Here is a 20461-nt window from a genome sequence, read left to right on the forward strand (position 1 = left end):
ATTAAAGACTTTTATCAGTAATGATTCCCAATTTATGATAAGAGCTTAGAAAGTTTATGTTCAACCTATAAATTAGAATCTTGTTTCTTTGGAATCCCTACTTTTTAAAAGAATTAAATTGGATAGAAAATTAGAATTGTCTGTAAAAGACATACTATTCCTTATAAAGACGATTCTTTAGATAGAAAAAAAATGCCTTAAAATAAAAACTTGAAATAAATTATTTAAATGCCAAATTCAGAAGGATGATAGATTTTACATAGAATATATATTATGCTCACTATGGAATGTTCACTCTTTTACTAATAAACTTCTTTTACTAATGAGGCATATACTTGAAGCATGAATGAAGCATATACTTGAAGCATGAATGAAGCATATACTTGACCTGAATTCAGATATTTTTGTATGTGCTACCAAAAATGAAGTTTTGAAATTAAACAATCTTTTAAATGTTGTTACCAATAACCTTATTGATTGATTTACTGATTATTTTGTCATCACAAATGTCTCAGTACAAAATGGACAATTTAGGATTTTTTTTTTTTTAAAGTTTAAAAAAGATCATTTTAAAATGTATTAAAATGAAATAAAAATAAAAAAAAGCTTCAATTCTTTTTCTCGTTGTTAATATAATCATAATTTTAAAATTATTAAGAACTTAACTTGAATATTAGTGGGATAGTACTTATAAATAGATCTAAACACTTTAAGCAACAAGCTAATCAACTGTCTTATTACCTCTATTTAATCCAAAACTATAGTAAAGAGCTCAATTGTAGCCCTGACACTAAATAACAAAAACACAGAGACAACATCTACCTGTAACATGGCACCATTTTTACTTTAAAAATTTTACAGCTGTTAGTTGCTAAAAGATATCTTTCTAAAAGATGCCATAGACCTTAGGAAACCAACCTCAGAGCTAATAATCTCAGAACTGTATTCTCATAAAAAAGAGATAAAAGAAAAAGGTTTATAACAAGTAGTATTAAAAACATAGTAAAATATGAAACTATTAGAATTCAAAATAGAATTTGCTTCCTTCATTTTGTTTTCCTAATTTATATAATTTGTAATATTTTAAGTCGTCTGTCAATTGTTATCTTTCTCTATAAACTTCATCTTTTTCTTCCAGTAACTTCCAACTCTAATAGTGGTTGCTTGCAGCCTTGTTGAATGTGAAGATGTTGAAAAAAATAGTGGTTGCTTGCAGCCTTGTTGAATGTGAAGATGTTGAAAAAAATAGTGGTTGCTTGCAGCCTTGTTGAATGTGAAGATGTTGAAAAAAATAGTGGTTGCTTGCAGCCTTGTTGAATGTGAAGATGTTAAAAAAAATAATAAGAATAGTAATAATAAAAAAAAGAATTTTTTGTTTTATTTTTTTATATAAACATAAGTGTAAATTTAGATAATTAAATATGAAAAAACTGAACAATTATTAATATATACATATCAATATTACATAGGGACTATTTTGGTACTGTACAGATGAGTCAAAAGATAACGAAGAAGATTGTGTGTAAGATTTTTAAAAAAAATGTTTTTTAATGGTTTCTAATTTTATACCTATAATAAAAATAGTACATTTAAACAACATTTTTTATAGGGGAAATTTTATCACTTTTGATGGAAACAATTACAACTCACCAATTGTAAGATTAGTTTCACCTTTTGAAGCATTCAATTTTTATTTGTTTCTTGGAATTTTTATTTACTTTGAATCTCAGTCTTGTTTTAACAAATTTAAATACATTTTTCTTTAAAATATTGTGGTACATTAAATAAAAGAATATTAAAAATATTTTTTAACAAATTTGATGTTATACTAAAATTTTTTCATAACATCGACTATAGTCAATGTTATGAATTATATTTATAAGAATTTTTTTTAAATGTTATTCCCACATGACTGAGAGGGTCATTACAGTCAAGGAGGCTAATTTATCATCTCTCTCTCAACTTTTTACTGCAAAACATGAATCTTGACGAGCAAGGCCGCTATGTGCACTTAGTTTGAACATTTTTGTTTAGACAAAATATTAAATTTTTTTATTTTGTTTTTTGTTTTTTTAGTTTTTTGACAAGCTTTTATTTTAAAGTGTTCATAGTGTGCAATACAAGAAAATCATTTAAAATAATTTAGGAGCGCCAACGCGATTGGCTGGCATACACTTTTAATTTTGACAATACATTATCAGCTTTTATAACATTGTTTACAGCATCATTGGGTTCTGGTTGGTACATGTAAGTCAAATAGTTTACATTTAAAATTTTATACATTTTTTATTCAACTGACCTATACATATTTTTTAAAAGTTTATAATTAAAAAAATTTAAACTGATGGTTAGTATTTTATTTTTTATTTTAAATAACTATTTGTTGATTACACTAGTACATGTTAATTTCTGATATTTAATTTTTCAATAATGGTTTTTAATAAAGATTCAAAAATTGATTAAGAAGATATTTACATGTTTTAAAGTAAATAAATAGCCTAACCTAATGCGATAGAAAAAAATTTCAAAATTTATTGAATTTTATAGGTTATATATTACCAAATAAATTCACAGAAAAAGTTTGTGTAAAATTTTGTAATAAAAGCATGGATGTGATTAGTTTTAACAGTGTTACAAAAATGAATGGGCCAAAAAAATTTGGTACATTGAAATATATTTGATTTATATTAACTTTAAAATTTTGTATGTTTAAATACATCATTTGAAAATAGTGTGCTGTTTTCGAACAAGGTATTTAAACATAAATTATCAAAAGTTTGGAGTCTTGGTAAAATTATGGCACTCCAAATTTTTCAAAGTTATGGAAAAATAATGAAAATATTTAAATAATTAAAAATAAAATATTGGTTTGTTCAAAACATTTTAAATAATTTTTATACATTATTAATTATGTTTTGCAAGCACTAGCTTTCTATTGAAAACACAAACCTATGTAATGATAGAGTGTGATTTTGCGGTTTATTGTTATTGTCTATAATTATTATTTTTAATTTAATCAAATATAGATTTTTTTTAAATAAAATGCATGTCTGTGACTGTTTAACTCTAACACTAAAGATTAGCATTGGGTTATTAATTAGATATTGATGTTCAATTAACTAATCCCAGTTCAGAACCAAAACCTATTTATTAACCTTTTTCATAACCAAACCTATTTATACAGAATTTTTTTAAAAAATGAATGTTGAATCAACTTAGTACAATTTAAATAGAATTTTATTAATTAACTGATTTTCTAAAAGTTTACAAAACTTTTAGAAATTTTAAAAATTTATTTTTAAAAGTTTACATACTTTAAGTATGTTTTTATTTCTGCTGAGTTGCATTAGCCTTGCCCATTTTTTAGTTATGTGTTAAGTAATTCATCGTGTCTTTCATCACAGAAAAAATGTTTTCTGTGCTAAAATACATGTTTCAACAAACATCTTTGACTATTGTAAGCTACTTTACCTATGTGTTATTTGATGATTTTTTGGTGCATAAATGTTTTTATTTGATTTTTTGTTCCTAAGCTATTTTCTTTCCTCTGACATTGCTAAACGTGAAACCGTCTAATATGCTTTTTTAAACATCATTTTTAAATATGCATTTTTAAACATCATTTTTAAACATACTTTAAACAACGTCTGATATGATATATGCTTTTTTAAACATACAAAATGCTAAATTCTTCATTTAACATTGCTAAGAAGAAAAAAATTGAAATTTTTAATTTAAATGGTTAAAAACATAAAAGGACTACATAAAAATTTGAAGATACATAAATCTAAGGATATACAAAATGACTGTAAGAAATACTATTGAATTCTATAACAGTTATATTATTGTTTTTTAATGATTAAAATGGGTTAAAAACTTAAGGTATTCTTACACCATGTGTGTTTTAAAAGTTAACATCTCCATTATATTGAGTTCATTAATCTCATTGACCATACAGCTATTCAACATGCATTAGAGCCAAAAATTAGTATTTTGTAATTTTTACAAGAAGTAGTGGTAGGTGATAAAATAACTATGGAAACTGCATTGGTAGGAGGTGTTTTATATACTCTAGTGTGTACATTATATAATATTTTATTCAAGCAACATTTAACACCCTTCTAGCAACATTTAACACCCTTCTATTTTATTCAAGCAACATTTAACACCCTTCTAGCAACATTTAACACCCATCTAGCAACATTTAACACCCTTCTAGCAACATTTAACACCCATCTAGCAACATTTAACACCCTTCTAGTAACACTAAAATAATGATTGCAAACTTGAGAGTTTTAACTATATTATTTTTTTTATTAAAAAAGTAAAAAAAATATTGAAAGTATTTTAATTTGCAACAATATTTGTTTTTATGCAGTTGCCTAAGTTCAATTGTACTGTCTATCCCAACAATCTAATCTTTTTTTTTTTTAGAGTTGCATCCAAATAATTATTTTCTTTTTTTTCTTTTAAATAATGCATAAATAAAAAATGCATATAATCATGCTAAAAACATTTTAAAATAGTCTTGTCATGCTTTTCCTGGTTTATTTTATTGAAAAAAGGTTTCTAAAAATTATTAAAAGGTATAAAAAATGTCCATAGACTGGATAGGACACCAAATTATTTGAAGTAATTTTAATCATTAAAATAAAAGCCTATACTCATAAGTATTGGATATTTTGTTTATTATTACATTTAAGTTATCAGATTTCAGTTTAACAATCTAAAAAATTTTATAATTTTTATCTCTTTCCTTTTTATTTTTAAATCACTTCTTTGTCAGTTTTTTTTTCAATTACAAAAGATGGTTAACACACAAACTGTTGAAAACACAAACTGTTGATAAGAAAAAAAATTGAATCACTTTTTTTACATTTTGTTTTTAATTAATTTTGTTTTAATTATTTTTTTAAATAAAATATTTTAAAATAATATTTACAAACCTTTATTTTAATTATATCTAATCTTAGTTTCAACTAAAAAAAATTTTTTTTATAGACATATGCATCATGGCATTGATAGTACACTGCAAGGCAAATCTCCTCTTAAAAATAATAAAATATGGGCTTCTGTATACTTTGTAGTATATATTATTGTGTTTATGCTTTTCTTCATCAATGTGTTTGTTGGCTTGATCATTCTAACTTTTCAAAAGCTTGCTGCTGCTGAATTTGGTCTTGAACTTGATCGAAATAAAGTGAGTGAAAATTTATGTATATGTATGTATATATATATATATATATATATATATATATATATATATATATATATATATATATATATATATATATATATATATATATATACATATATATACATATATATATATAATATACATATATATATATATATATAAACATATATATACATATATTTTTAATTCATTTCAAATAATTTAACAAAATAAAACCTGCAAGTGAAACATATCTTAAAGCAAAAAACATGCAAAAATATTACAAAATTAGTCATTATCAAATTAGAATGTTTTCTAAAAAAAAAAAGTTACTTTTTTACAAAACAACTTGAAAATAAAAAAACTCTAAATTTTGACTGTTTTCTTGCAAATAAATCTTCCTTAAAACATGATGATTTTTATTTTGAAACAGATCAAAATTTTTATTTTGAATTTCATTAAATAAGTTACTTTTAAAAGAAATAACCACATTCCAGTTAATACCCCTTCATGCAGAGAAATTTTAAAAAGTTCATGCTATTTTTATCAACAAAGTTATTTGATTTTTTTGTTGCCATTTTAGAGACTAGAACTCACCCTCACAAGTTATTTTTTTAGGTTAGCGTAAAGTAAGTTTTTTTCATTGTTTTTTAACCATTTAATAATTATAAAAATATGTTATAAAGAAGTAACATACTTCTAGCAACTTATTGAAATAACAAATGTTACACTTATATAACATTTGTATGTATATATATATATATATATATATATATATATATATATATATATATATATATATATATATATATATATATGCATATGTATATATATGGACAGGTATATATATGTCTATATAATCATGTATATAAATATATATATATATATATATATATATATATATATATATATATATATATATACAAATATATAAATATATATATATATATACACACACACACACACACACACACACACACACACACACACACACACACACACACACACACACACACACATACACATGATGTGTAAATATTGAAGGAAAGTATACATAGTTTGTATAAGTTGCTTTCATTTTCATGTTACAAAACAAATTAATAATTAAATCAATAGTAATAAAGTTTATAACATATTTTTTAGAAAAACAGTTTCATTTTTGCTATGTCATCAAGGCCAATGGATCGTTATATTCCTAAAAATGTCAATGGTTTACAGTATAAAGCTTGGGTGTTAATTGAGTCATATCCATGGGAAATGTTTATAACGTTCTTAATTATATTGAATATAATCTCCATGTTAATAGAGGTGCATAAACAGTTTATTTTTTTTTAAAAAAAGTCGTTAATTACCCTCATGTGGGCAACTTACTAATTGGACAAATTATATTTATTTTATTTATTTACTTTACAAACAAAAAACTTTAAAATAATTTTTTTTTGACATAAATTTGAGGAAAGAATTAAAAAAAAAATGTTTTTTGTAAAAAAAAATCATTTTATTTAGTATGTTTAGATATGATTTTTTAGTACAACAATCAACCGCTGGCATTTAACAATATTATGAATGTTGTCAGTTTTGGATTTACTATTGTATTTATCTTCGAATTTGCTGTCAAATTGTTTGCTCTATCATTTGTGAGTTGTTTTAAGTTATAAATTATATATATATAATATATATATATATATATATATATATATATATATATATATATATATATATATATATATATATATATATACACACATATACAACCCTCTGAATTAGGGTCGGCATTCGGCAATGCTGACCTAACTTCCGACCTAAAAGTATTTGAGATCGGCAAAAAAATGGCCGACCTCGTTTCTATGTTTTATGGTTGGACCTTTGTATCAAATAATTTTTGCCGATCTGATGCCGACCTCAAAAAGATTGAGGTTGGCAAATTATTGCCGACCTCATATTTCCTAATTCAGAGGGTTGTATATATACATATATATATATATATATATATATATATATATATATATATATATATATATATATATATATATATATATATATATATATATATGTATATATATATATATACAGTGCTTCCAGAAAGTATTAGCGCACTCATATTTTTTTTACCTAAGGGAACTTCAAATGAGTGTAATTCGAAAACAATAAAAGGCTGAGTGATAATTTTTTTTTTAACTTATTGATAAAATAAAGCAGAAATACTAATTGTCAAATATATAAAGGATATTTCTTTATTATTATCTTAAACTTAATTAGAATACAACAAAAGTGATAAAAACAATATTAAAAAAGTGTGCAAAAGTATTAGCGCACTTACAGTTTTTCAAAGATGGTAAGAAAGTTTAATATTTTATGTGACCACCTTTGTTTTTAAGGCATGCTAAGACTCTGGGCAGCATAGAATCTATAAGTTTTCTGATTAATTCTTGTGGCACGGTATTCCACAACTCTTGCATCTGCGTTTTGAGCTGCACCAAGTTAGTGGGCTTGCTTTTTTGTAATTTGCAGTCCATCCAACTCCAAAGATTCTCAATAGGATTTAAATCAGGTGAGCGAGCGGGCCAAGGCATTAGATTAAATCATTTTTTTTCCATGTATTGCTTTATTGAGCGTGCTGTGTGGCAAGGAGCGTTATCTTGTTGAAATTGCCAGGTGGAGTTTGCCTTGAAAACGTCCGTTGATGGCTTTAAATAACCTTCTAATATCTCTCTATATCGATGTTGATTAAGGCGATCAGTGCTATTTTCAGTGCTATTTACCATTGCTAGATCCAGTAACGCAGCCCCAAATGCTTATTGAACATCCTCCTCTTTGAACTCTTGACATGATAAAACGAGGATTATATTTCGTTTTTGTATCTCCTCACGACAACCCTTTTCTTGCGATTAATAAGTTCAAAATTTGACTTGTCCGAGAAAATTACCTTTCTCCATTGCTCTACAGTCCATGCAGCTCTCTCTTTGCACCATTTTCTTTGCTTGAGACGGTCTTTGATACTTAATAGTGGCTTCTTTGTTGCAAGGTATGAATTGAGATGTTTTTTCTTCATAAGCTTGCTAATTGTTGATCGGCTTACTTGATGTGCACTCAACGCTGTATTCAGGTCTGAGGCAATTTCGGCTATGCTTATGTTTGGGTTGCATCTAGCGAGCATAATTGCTTTATTTTCGTCCCTTTCTGACATTTTTTTGGGACGACCAGAGCGACTTTTGTCTTTGACTGTTCCAAACTCATTATAGTTTTTGAGCGTTGTTCTAACGCTGCATTCACTGATTTCAAGTTGACGTCCGATTTCTTGATTGCTAAGACCACTTTTGTTAAGGCCAACAACTTGCTACTTTTTTTCAATTGTTATGCTCCTTAAACCCATATTTTTGTTGTTGCAATTTTAAAGTATTAGCTAACTTCAAATGATATTTCTGCCACTTCAATTTATTCTTCTTACATTTTTTATTGACTATTATTAATCAGCAGAGAGTTTTTAACAAAAATTAACCAAGAAAGTTTTTCTCAAAGGAATTAAACGAGTGTGCTAATACATTTTAAATGAGTGCGCTAATACTTTTGCACGCTTAATTTCAGACATTTTTCCGAGTAATCATTAAACTTCTAATTAACTCATAAAAAAAACAAGCAGGTTGACAATATTTGACATTATAATTAAATTTAATTGGTTTTACCTTTTATTTAAAAAAATAAAAAAAGTTCAAAATTAAAATTACTTTGCAATTTATACCGATTTGAAGTTGTCTATAATAAAAAAATTACGAGTGCGTTAATACTTTCTGGAAACACTGTATATATATATATATATATATATATATATATATATATATATATATATATATATATATATATATATATATATATATATATATATATATATATATCTGTATGTGTGTGTATGTGAGTTATGTTAAATAAAAACAAATAACTTTATGATTTCATAACACTAACCTGGTCGATAATTTCAAATGTCATAACTTACAACAATTCATCAAAAAGATGTTTTATATATATATATATATATATATATATATGTATATATATATATATATATATATATATATATATATATATATATATATATATATATATATATATATATATATATATATATATATATATATATATATATATATGAATACCATGTATTATATTGTGTCTGTAATTTTCACAGTATATTTGAACTAAATTGATCAATGTTTATATGTTGTTACAGTATAGCACAGTTTGTGTTTAGAATCTTTTTAAAGTCTTTTGGAATGTTTTTGACGCATTAATTGTGTTAAGTGGGCTATTGGATATAATGATTAAAGCATTATTTGTAAGTTTTCAAATTTTGTAATTAAGTTATTACAATATTTCTTATATTATATATTTTATATATTTCATTTTATAAATATTATATTCTTTCAAAAATATATTATAAAAATAATGCAATTTTTTAACATTGAATAAGTATCCGAACAAAATTTTAAAGATTACATGTTTCTCTCAGTAATCAATTTTTTTATATTTTAATATCCAGTTTGACCGCCTTTAGCTTTTATGACTTCTGCAATTTGATTTTGCATCGATTCAACTAATTTCTTTGTTGTATATGAATCAATTTGAGCCCAAGCTTCTTTTAGCATGATCTTAGGCTCTTCTTTTCTCATAAGATATCATGTCCCACTTTTTTTAGAATAGCCCATAGGTGTTCAATTGGATTGAGATCTGGACTTTGAGCCGACCATTCAAGTAACTCTGCTTTTGGATAAAAGACTCTTGCTTTCTTTGATGTATGCTAAAGGTTGTTGTCTTGTTAAAAGATAAAATGTTTTTCTAATTGCAGTTTTTCAGTTAAGGCCAGAAGATTTTTATTGAGAATATTGACATAAACCTCAGAGTCCATTATTCTATTAATAAACTCCAGCTTTCCTGTTTTGTTCCGAGCCATTGATCCCTATAACATTACCTCTACCAAATTTTACCATTCCTTGAATACAACTGAGAGTGAATGCTTCACCCATTTTTCTCCCTCAGACTTCACAAGATTAAATTTTGACTCGTTAATCCACATACGTTTTTCCAGAATGATAAATTTTTTACATATTTTTTAGCAATTGCAAGTCTTCGGTTTCAAAGGGTTTTCAAAAGGAAAGGTTTCTTGTGTGGAACTCTTGCTTTAAATCCACCTTCTTCACCAGCCTTCTTTCAATTAATTTGAAATACTACTCTCTTGTATTCCAAATTCTTTTTCAAGAATGCTTGGCGCTTTTGGTGCTGATAAAGATCTTTTTTTTTGCACCAACTTGACAATTTGCTGATTGATTTTGAAAAACACTCACATATACAAATATAAGCATATATACACTTACAAATGTATAGATGCGCACATATATAAACTGCTAACAATTAAACATAAGCTAAGATCTGAAAGAAGATCTTGTCGTCAGAGCCTTATGAAATACAAGCAACCAAAATAAAGACAAGTAACATACAATAAAAGTAAAGTAAAAGTTAAAATAAAAAAAGTAATAAGTTCAATAAGTTAAATAACAGTTCAATTCAAGTTAAATAACAGTTCAATTCAAGTTAAATAACAGTTTTTAAAATATTAGAAGTATCTGAGTATATTATCAAGTGAAAAAATACATTTTTTTAGATTGATTTAAAAAATTTATGTTTCTCATATCGTATTTGTTGTTAGATTTGAGTTTGAAAATATTATTAAAAGTGGTAGGGGATAAATTATTCCTCTATAAATATACAAAACATAAAACTTTAAATACATTGAGTTCAAATAAATTTAATAATCTCATTTCAGTAAAAATAGGTTTTGTATGTGTAAAACAATCAGCATACTTAATTATGTGGATCCCATGTTTTTGATGATGATAAAGAAGTTTTAACTTATTTTTTACAGTACTCCCCCAAGCAGTGTTAGCATAATTTATGTAACTGTGGATAAAGAGTAATAAAGTTGGCTTTAGCAATTTTTATTAAGGTAGTTATGAGCTTTATATAAAATCTCAATGTTTTTTGAAATTTTAGTAGATAAATAATTAATGTGTTGATTCCAGGAGATGTTTTCATCGAGATAAACGCCTAAAAATTTTGTAATGGAATTATTTTTTATTTCAATTTCGTCTATATAAAGTTGTGGCAAGTTTGTTGGTAAAAATTGCTTTTTTGCATACGAATGGAATAGAGTCCATTTGGTTTTTTAATATTTAAAGTTAGTTTATTACATTTAAACCAATTTGATATATGTTTTAATTCTTTATTCATAGTGGTAAAAAGTCCCTATATATTACTGCTTGAGAGAAATAGATTGGTATTATCTGCCTACATGATACTTATAAGGTTAGAAGCTTTATTCAAATCATTTTTATATATATCAAGAAAAGTAGGGGTCCAAGGATTGAACCTTGAGGATCACCGCATACGATATCAAGATAATTATTTTGATAACCGTCGTTACTAATTAAAAATTGTTTTCTCTTTGTTAAGTAGCCATTTTAAAGCAGTACCTTTATTTCCTTGTTTTTTAAATATAACTTCAGTTTCCTTCTTAAAATCATCCAGCATTTCTTTCATCATTTTTTTTATTTCTTGGTGTGTTACCGTCATACCGTCATAAGATCTTTTTAGTTAGTGGACTCTTAGGTTTTTTAAATGTTTTTATATTATCTTTAAATTTATTTGACTTTATTTATTCGCTTTTTTTTTATTCAAAAACTTTTATTTATTTCAGAAAAATTCCTAATATTTTTGCGCACAAAAGCATCTGTTCTCTTCGAAAGCTTGCTTAATTTGCATAATTTTTTCCAATTATGGGAAAAAAAACTCCCATAGTTTTAGTTCCCATAATTGATGATATCACTGGTAACTCAAATAAATTCGAAAAATATCATTCTATTATTAAAAGTTACTTGATACTAAATAACAATATTTCAAAAACTATTGATTAAAAACTTTTTTTAATATTCACATACAAATATTCATTTTCAAAACAACATGTTCAGATAGTTATCTTTCGTTGAGGTTTTAACACTCCTTAAGGAGATTCAACAAATTTAGTTAATTAATAATTTTTTTTTCATATTTAAAATTGTTATTTAATTTGCTTTCAGGATAATTAGAAAATTATTTATCAATAACATTATTTTTTCTGAAATATCTGGAGTTTATTTTTCACAATAAAATGTTTTGTTCGAATACTTATTTCTCTGACTGTAGAATAGTAATAATAATATTGATAATAAAAATAATAATAATATTAATAACAATAATAACAATAATAATAATAACAACAATTATAAAAATAATAATATTTTTTTTTTTTTGGTAGCCTAACATTTCGTTTGACACAAGCATATTTCGCTTATTTCGTGCTTTACGATTAATTAAATTGCTACGAAAAGTTCGTTCATTGCGAATTTTACTTTGGACCTTTATAAAGTCATTGCAAGTAATTTTGCTTATAGTTTTGAAAAAAATGATTTTATTTACTTTTTTGATTTCTAATTAAATTAAAAAGTTTTAAAATTATAAAAGTTAAGATAGCCATTGTAAATTTCTGCATACTTAACAAGCTGTAAAAATTAAAACTATATAGAATTTTTTTTAGGCATTACCTCATGTTGTCATGCTAATTTTTCTATTATTTTTTGTTTATGCCTTCGTTGGAATGCAGGTAATTTTTATGCTTTATATTTTTATTTATCATTTGGAAATTTGTTTTATGTATTTAAATTTATTATACATAATAGAAAAAATTATTGTCAAAAACTTTTCTAAGCTTTTTTAGATTTTTTCTCAAATTTCAGATTTTTTCTCAAATTTCAATTGAACCAGCTGATAATCCATGGGGCCAAATAAATGAAAACAACCACTTCAGGACTTACTTTAGTTCTATGCAAGTTTTGGTTAGGCAAGTTCTGTATTGCTTTTTTTTTTGAATTATTATATCTCCTATAAGTCACAATACAAGTTTGGTGGTTTTCAGCAACAAACTTGATTAAAAATGCAGAGGTCTCCTAATTGCTTTAAAGTTTTATAAAGCCTCTTAAACGTTAAAATGTAAAATAAACTGGTGAAAACATTTAGCTTTGAGACATTTTTTAAAAGAAAAGATTTTAAAAAAATAAAATAGTAAGTTTTCTATGTTTGACATCAATTAGATTCTTAACTTATTTAAGAACATTAAATGTTCACAATTTTAGCTTTAACAAAAATTCTCACTATTTGTCTAAGTTTAACATCAAAACTGGTTTGTTTAAACTCAAGTTTATGCAAACCATCTATAAAATGACTATATAAAGTAATTATTTAAAAACTTACCATATAAATAAACTATAACAACATTTATAAATAGACCATTTAAGCTAAAAAAAATTAATAGTATAAAATTTGTATAGACAGTTGTTGAATTCTTTAGATCAACTTCAGGTGAAAACTGGCCTCTAATAATGAAGGCTTGTTCCGATGGAGCTCGTTGTGATTACAGCATAAAAGCAGTTGATCCTTCATCTACTCAATGTGGAACAAATTTTGCTTATGTTTACTTCATTTCATTTATATTTTTTTGCTGCTATTTAGTAAGTTTTGATATTTATAACTGACTTTCTATTAAAAAAAATGTGATGAAGCAACACAATTTTTTTGACAATATTCTTTGAAGTCAAATAATGTTTTCTGTGAAACTAAATGATTTTTTCTTCAAAACTGATTTTGCTTTATTGATTTTGATAGTCAATAAAGGAATAAACTTTGTGTTCAATGATGAGTTTACTATAGTTATAAAATTAAAAAAAGTTGTACAATTATTTTTCTATTTATTTGTTTTTTTAATTTTATTTGCTTATTAACTAAAAATAAAAAAAAACTGCATTTTTACCAATTTTTTGACAGCGTTTTTTTTTAATAATTTTCTATAATAAAATTATTATTTTTGAAACTTTTATATGATTTTGCTTCATTTGAGACCCAACATTGTTTTTTTATCATAAAAAATGCATTGGGCAATAGCATATATTTTTCAAAAATTTTGTTTTTTGGGACATCCTAATGCAGAATATAAAGCTAGTTATGTTTTTTGGAGTCCTGAAAGAAAATATTTCCAGACCTTAGTATCCAGATCTTAGAGATATCAAATAAAATTTAAAGCCTATCGTAATAAAAAAGCAGCATATTCTAAAGCAAAACTGAGTTGTAAAAGTCACACTCTAAAAAGAAAACTTGTAAATCTCAAAGACTCAGCTCGTCTTTTTCCAAAAGATTTCAAAGAAGTTTACTGTAACAGAATTTATCTAGCACATATCAGCAATGTGTGATAAATTTATTAAACATGCATTTGTAAAGAAAAAATCAATCAATAATTTTTAAGAAATCAAACAAAGTTTTGACAAATATTAATTCTAAAATTATGGTAATCCAAGTTAACTGGGCTGAAAACGCTAGATGTTTCTATATAATGAACCGCAAGTGGCTCATTTTGGTCAAAACCCATTTTCTATCATGACCCTTGCAGTCTGGAAAATTGAGTTAAAAACATTTGCTATAGTTCTCTGATTTAAATGATCTCATACATAGTCTTTAGTAAAATTACAAAATCTTTTACTTTGTTTTGAACCGAGTCAAAGAAGCTTTTAAGTTGTCACATGTTCAGAAACACTTTTCAGAAACAAAAGCATTTTGGCTTCATAAAGGCAATCAAGCTGAGCCAGATAGGCATTGCTGTTGATGTTGAATGTTGATGTTCTGCTTGCCGTTTTTGTGATTATGCATCAACCCAATAAATATAGCAAAAAAGGCTTTTAATTGTTAAAATAAAATTTTATTATTGTTGCTAGCCTCAGGCTGTTTTTTTTTTTTGCCACCACAGCAGCACCTTCTAATTTCTTAATGATAAATAATTTTTTATTAGGTGTTGAATTTATTTGTTGCTGTCATTATGGATAACTTTTCATTTCTCACTGGAGATTCTAGCATTCTTGGACCCCATCATTTAGATGAATTTGTCACTGTTTGGTCAGATTTTGATCCATGTGCTAGGTATCTTATACCATTTATTTTATTATTATGTATTATCAATTAAATTACTTTAACTTTATGAGCTAGTTTTTTGTATAACTGTTAAGGTTGTGCAAATTTTTTACTATTTTTTTTTTAAATTTGTATTGAAGGTATGATTTTTGTTGTTTTTATTTTCAAAAATTCTTTTTGTTGGTAGATTATTTGTTGCTAATACTTTCTTTACTAACATAATATATTAATTATATTATTTTATAATATTAGTGGTCGCATCAAATATACTGAGGTTTGTGAGTTACTTCGACAAATGCAGCCACCATTAGGATTGGGTGCAAAATGTCCAAATGTTTTGGCATATAAGGTTTTTCTTTTTGTTAATAAATGACATACAATATATATATATATATATATATATATATATATATATATATATATATATATATATATATATATGTGTATATATATATATATATATATATATATATATATATATATATATATATATATATATATATGTATATATATATATATGTATATATATACACATATATATATGTATATAAATATATATATGTATATAAATATATATATATGTATATATATATATGTGTGTGTGTGTATATATATATATATATATATATATATATATATATATATATATATATATATATATATATATATATATATATATATATATATATATAATTTAGTTATGTTAAAAAATACAATTTTGTGACAAAACTTAAAGATTCTTCTAGTTATTGATCCTGAAAAGTTGGGCATCTATTGCTCAACAAAGTCTTTGATGATTAAGTTTTGATTAAAAAAATAAGACAGATACTTGATGCTTTAATGCAAAAGCATTTTGTGGTACATAGGTTTAATTTATACTTGGTTTAATTTATATTTTGTTTGAAATTACACAGTTTTTAATAAAAAAGATTTTAAATTATACCGTAATGTTGGTTTAGCAATTCTTAAAAATATGATTGACCCCTAAATAAATAAAAATTTTCTATATAAACATACAAACAAACATATTGTTGATATGTTTAAAATAACAATATTAATATATCATTACAAAACAACATAAAAGTTGTAAATTACTTTGAATGGACATTGAAACTCAATGACCACACTTTCTAACCCTATTCAAAGCCCAAAAATTTTTTAAACTCTAATCAGACTGATTCAAACTACTTGCCTTATATTTTAAGACAAGTTCCTTATTCATTTGAGCCAAGGTTGTCTGCAAATTTTTTGAGTGAAGAAGTTTTCAAAGATCTACTCATGAGTGATAAGGAATAGTTAATGTCTGGCTTAAGTTTTTAATAAAAACTTTTTAAAACTTTATTAGTAAACCCTTCACAAGTTCTATAAAACTTTCAACAGAAACAAAATAAAACTAAGTTATAGAAAAAAGTATAGAAAAGTTATAGCTGTATGCCAAATATTAAATCTATTTTAAATGTACTCAATCTTCATATTATAAGTCTTATGATTCTGTGCACTTTATATGAATACCTGCCCTCAATCAAATCAATGTTAGGTAAATCAAGCTAATCTAAGTTCAAATAATATTGTTCACACTTCTATCAATAAGTTCTACATTGGTATAAGCAATACACCATTAAAAATTAGATATGCTTACCATGTAAAATCTATTAATATTCTTAAAAATAAATGAGAACAGGATTAAGGTTATTAGATTAAACAGGATTAAACACCATTTATGAATGGGTGTTTAGATAGCATCTAAGATGTCAAACTAAAACATACTGCTCCTAACTATAAATTTATGTTTAAATAATATCTCTGATGACACACTAAAATAGCCTGTTGCCGGGGGCTTTAGTACATACATTTAATATCATATTTCTTGCTGTCGCCAAGGAGTTACACTACATCAACTGGCATGGGACAGCTATCTTTTGCTTCATTACTCTTTGCTATTTTTTCTTTTTCTAAAAACACTGTTGGCTATAGAAATAGGAAAAATTGTTATATATACATATCTATATGTGTATATATATATATATATATATTAGGGTGTCCCAAAAAAACAACTTTTTCACAAAACCAAAAGGTTCGAAACATATCCTGGTTATATACCTTAAAAAAAAAGAAAAAGTATAACTTCAGGTCTCCAAACCTTCAGGAAGTGTTAGGTGTAAATTTCCATTTTTTTCAAAATATTTTGATAAATATAAAAAAACCGAAGAAGAAAATAGTTTATTTCGCTTCAAAATATTTATTTTTTTATTTTAAATAAATTTACATCTAATCAAAAATAATTTATACTAAGGAGTTATGCTGTTCAAATTGCTCTTTTTCATCCATGTATCCACTTTTTTTCTATTCTCTTTAGCAACCACCATGATGTTTTGTCTCTGAATTTCAATATGACTGTCTGCTAGAAAATCTTGTACAAGACAAATATTTCTTTCAGAGCAGTCATTTGTGCACTAAATATTTGAAACAAAATCTTTAAAAAACTTATAACTGGAATAGAGATTGACAAATTTTCCATCAGAAATCCAAAACAATATATCTTGTATATTAAGATCAAGTATGAAAAAAATATACCAGCTGTTTTTCCCAACAAACTCGTGCAAATGAGTGTTCCTGTTAATGATTATATCCACTCTAATCTCTGGTTTCTTTATTTCAAAATAAGAAATATCCTCAGGATATGGATAGTTAATAAGTTTCTGTATCATTAAGAATTTCTCTTCATTAGTTATGTCTGGATCTGCTAGTGATTCAATAACACTATCTTCAGCCAATTACCACATGTCTAAGAAGAGAATTTTTGAGACTTTTACCTAATATTTTGTCTTCTTCCTCTATGCTTTCTGCTACTTTAATTGCTTTTAAATCATTAGATGGTGCCTGGATTATTATAGATGACTTCAGAAACCAAGGAATATAAAACATTGCTTCAAAAGGTACAATTTTGTTGACATCTATCTCCTCCACTGACATAAATTTAAGTTTTTACGAGTTAGTTGAAGCATCAATAAATATATCCCATTTGCCATAAATCTAGCCTCATGAAAGGCAGGGGGTTGATGAAGGTAGAAATATGGTACTTCGTTACCCAAATAGAAAGAACTAAGTTCACATAATCTTATATAGTCTGTTCTTATCTTGCAAAAAAATTTCAAGGTAATGGCGTTTCCTAAGTATTCTTTAGCCTCTGGTGCAATCTGGTACAAGTAAGAATTGTTTTTGAAAGTATTGAAATTAAATCTGTCTAATGAGTTAATGTCTTCATTGCATACCTGAAAATTTTCAGGCCAATGATTTTTAAAATTAGAAAACATTTTTTTTTGGTGTCTTAGTCTTTCCTGTTAGTGCTTGCACTAAATGACTGATGTGTCTCTCATATATGTGTCGACGACATAAAAGCCACATAATGTGCTTTCCGACAACATATCTACTTATAAGTTCAATTCCTCTATTATGTGCACCAGTGTTTGAAGCAGTTGTGTCAGTACAAACAGCAAAAATGTTATTTTCAATTACAAAATCTTCTAGTACCTTTTTTACTTCTTTTGCTTGGTTTTTGTCTTTAGATGAATTTGCCTGGAACACTCCTAGTAGAATATCATTACTATTATCATCCGAGAGGACTGTCACGCTTACTGCAATCCTTTCCATTTTAACAGTAATATCATTTGTAAGACCCCATTCATTGCACAATTTACTATCAAAGTGAAGCAAGAGTTTCTTACCGATCAAAACATTTTTATAACTATTTCTATCTTCTTTACCTGCTTTTGATGGTATGAAATCTTTTTCTGTGGGTTCCTGATTTTGACAAAGCAATATTTTCCAAATCATGCCCTGCATACTTCAGAATTGAAGAAAGAATTGAAGATTAAATTGTATGACCCCTTACACCAAGATGAAATCTTGCAGCGACCTCACTTGTAGCTTTTATTAATCCATCCCCTGATAGTGAGAGGTGCAGCTCATCAGATCCTTTTTTTTTGTTTGTTAATGGTGCAGAGGACTTTTTATCTTCTTCACTAGATACATCATAAAATGAATCATTAGATGAATTTGACTCAAAATATACTGATTCCTGTATCAAAACCAGAGACAAAATCATTTTCAAATAAATTTTTATCCTCTATGAACATTTCAAGTTTTTTATCTAACTCATTTCTAAGTTCAATTCTCTTGTGATAAATCATGTCAATATCCTCAGTTAAAGCCATTTTTCTAGTAGACTTTTGGTCAATTAGGAATTCAATGTCCTCTTTAATGGTATCAGGAGTTCAATTGTGGTCTGTTTTGATTTTCACTACAATATTTTTGCAACGTATGTCAAAAAGTTCATTTGAAGTTTTTTTATAGTTGGTTTCGAGAATCGAAAGAGCTTCTTTTGAAGAGAAGTTCAATCTAGTATAGAAAAAAGTAAAAACAAATGAAAAAGACATAATTAACACATTTATAACTTTAAAAGATGCTAAAATTTAAAAATATATTTATTGTAAACAATATAAGAAATTCTTACTTTTTGAGATCTATTTGCTTTCTCCATTTTTTGTTGAGATTTTCAATCTAATCTCTAATGGTCCGACTTTTCATCAAGAAGTCTTTTTGAAATATCGCTCTAGACCAGATATTTACTACTTCTTTGACAAAACAATCTTTAATACTTGTCTCACATTTTACACCAGGGAGTTGACATATTAGTTGATACCCTCCTTTCTGCATGGAGCAACTAATATTTGATTTTGTCAACTTATATCTTAATTGCTTTGAGGAAATAATATGGCAATATCTTCTTAAAATGCCGCCATTCGTTGGTAACTGGTATTTGGGAAGCTCTAAAATTGGTCTGTTCAAAAGATACAATGGTCTCCTTGAGTTTTCTACCACGTTTTTTTATTTTTTTTCCACATCATTAAATTTTATTTTTTTACAGCTTATTCTTCTGCATCGTTTATTGTTTATTTCCACATTAATATTTATATATCTAAAAAACATAAACTTTATTACAGTATTGCTTTTAATAATATGTTTTATCTATTCTATATGGTATTAGAATACTTGCTTATTTATAAAGTCAAAATAAATAAATGAGAAAGAGGTAGAAATAAATCATTTAGGTGAAAAACCATATAAAAAAATCCCAAAATGCCTGTTTTTCAGTTTTTACACCTAACACTTCTAAGGGTCTACAAACCCTTAAATTTGGTGCATATGCATATAGCAGGATATATTACGAACCCAAATTTTTTTTTT

The 20461-nt window shown here is 25.6% G+C and overlaps 1 protein-coding gene across 6 annotated transcripts in view; it reads left to right on the forward strand.

Moving 5' to 3' along the window:
• Positions 1-20461, forward strand: part of LOC100202002 (probable voltage-dependent N-type calcium channel subunit alpha-1B) — a 109667-nt gene that overhangs the window by 72983 nt on the left and 16223 nt on the right. For all 6 annotated transcript variants that reach the window (XM_065799732.1, XM_065799733.1, XM_065799734.1 and 3 more), the window contains 13 exons: positions 1470-1522; positions 1610-1655; positions 2147-2247; positions 5002-5200; positions 6320-6484; positions 6706-6813; positions 9423-9506; positions 12519-12638; positions 12798-12863; positions 12997-13100; positions 13608-13767; positions 15096-15223; positions 15467-15563. In XM_065799732.1, the coding sequence (XP_065655804.1) occupies positions 1470-1522; positions 1610-1655; positions 2147-2247; positions 5002-5200; positions 6320-6484; positions 6706-6813; positions 9423-9506; positions 12519-12638; positions 12798-12863; positions 12997-13100; positions 13608-13767; positions 15096-15223; positions 15467-15563 (1431 nt within the window). The remainder of the gene's footprint in view (positions 1-1469; positions 1523-1609; positions 1656-2146; positions 2248-5001; positions 5201-6319; positions 6485-6705; positions 6814-9422; positions 9507-12518; positions 12639-12797; positions 12864-12996; positions 13101-13607; positions 13768-15095; positions 15224-15466; positions 15564-20461) is intronic.

The sequence above is a fragment of the Hydra vulgaris genome, chromosome 06 (genome assembly GCF_038396675.1).
Source record: "Hydra vulgaris chromosome 06, alternate assembly HydraT2T_AEP".
NCBI classification, from domain to species: domain Eukaryota; kingdom Metazoa; phylum Cnidaria; class Hydrozoa; order Anthoathecata; family Hydridae; genus Hydra; species Hydra vulgaris.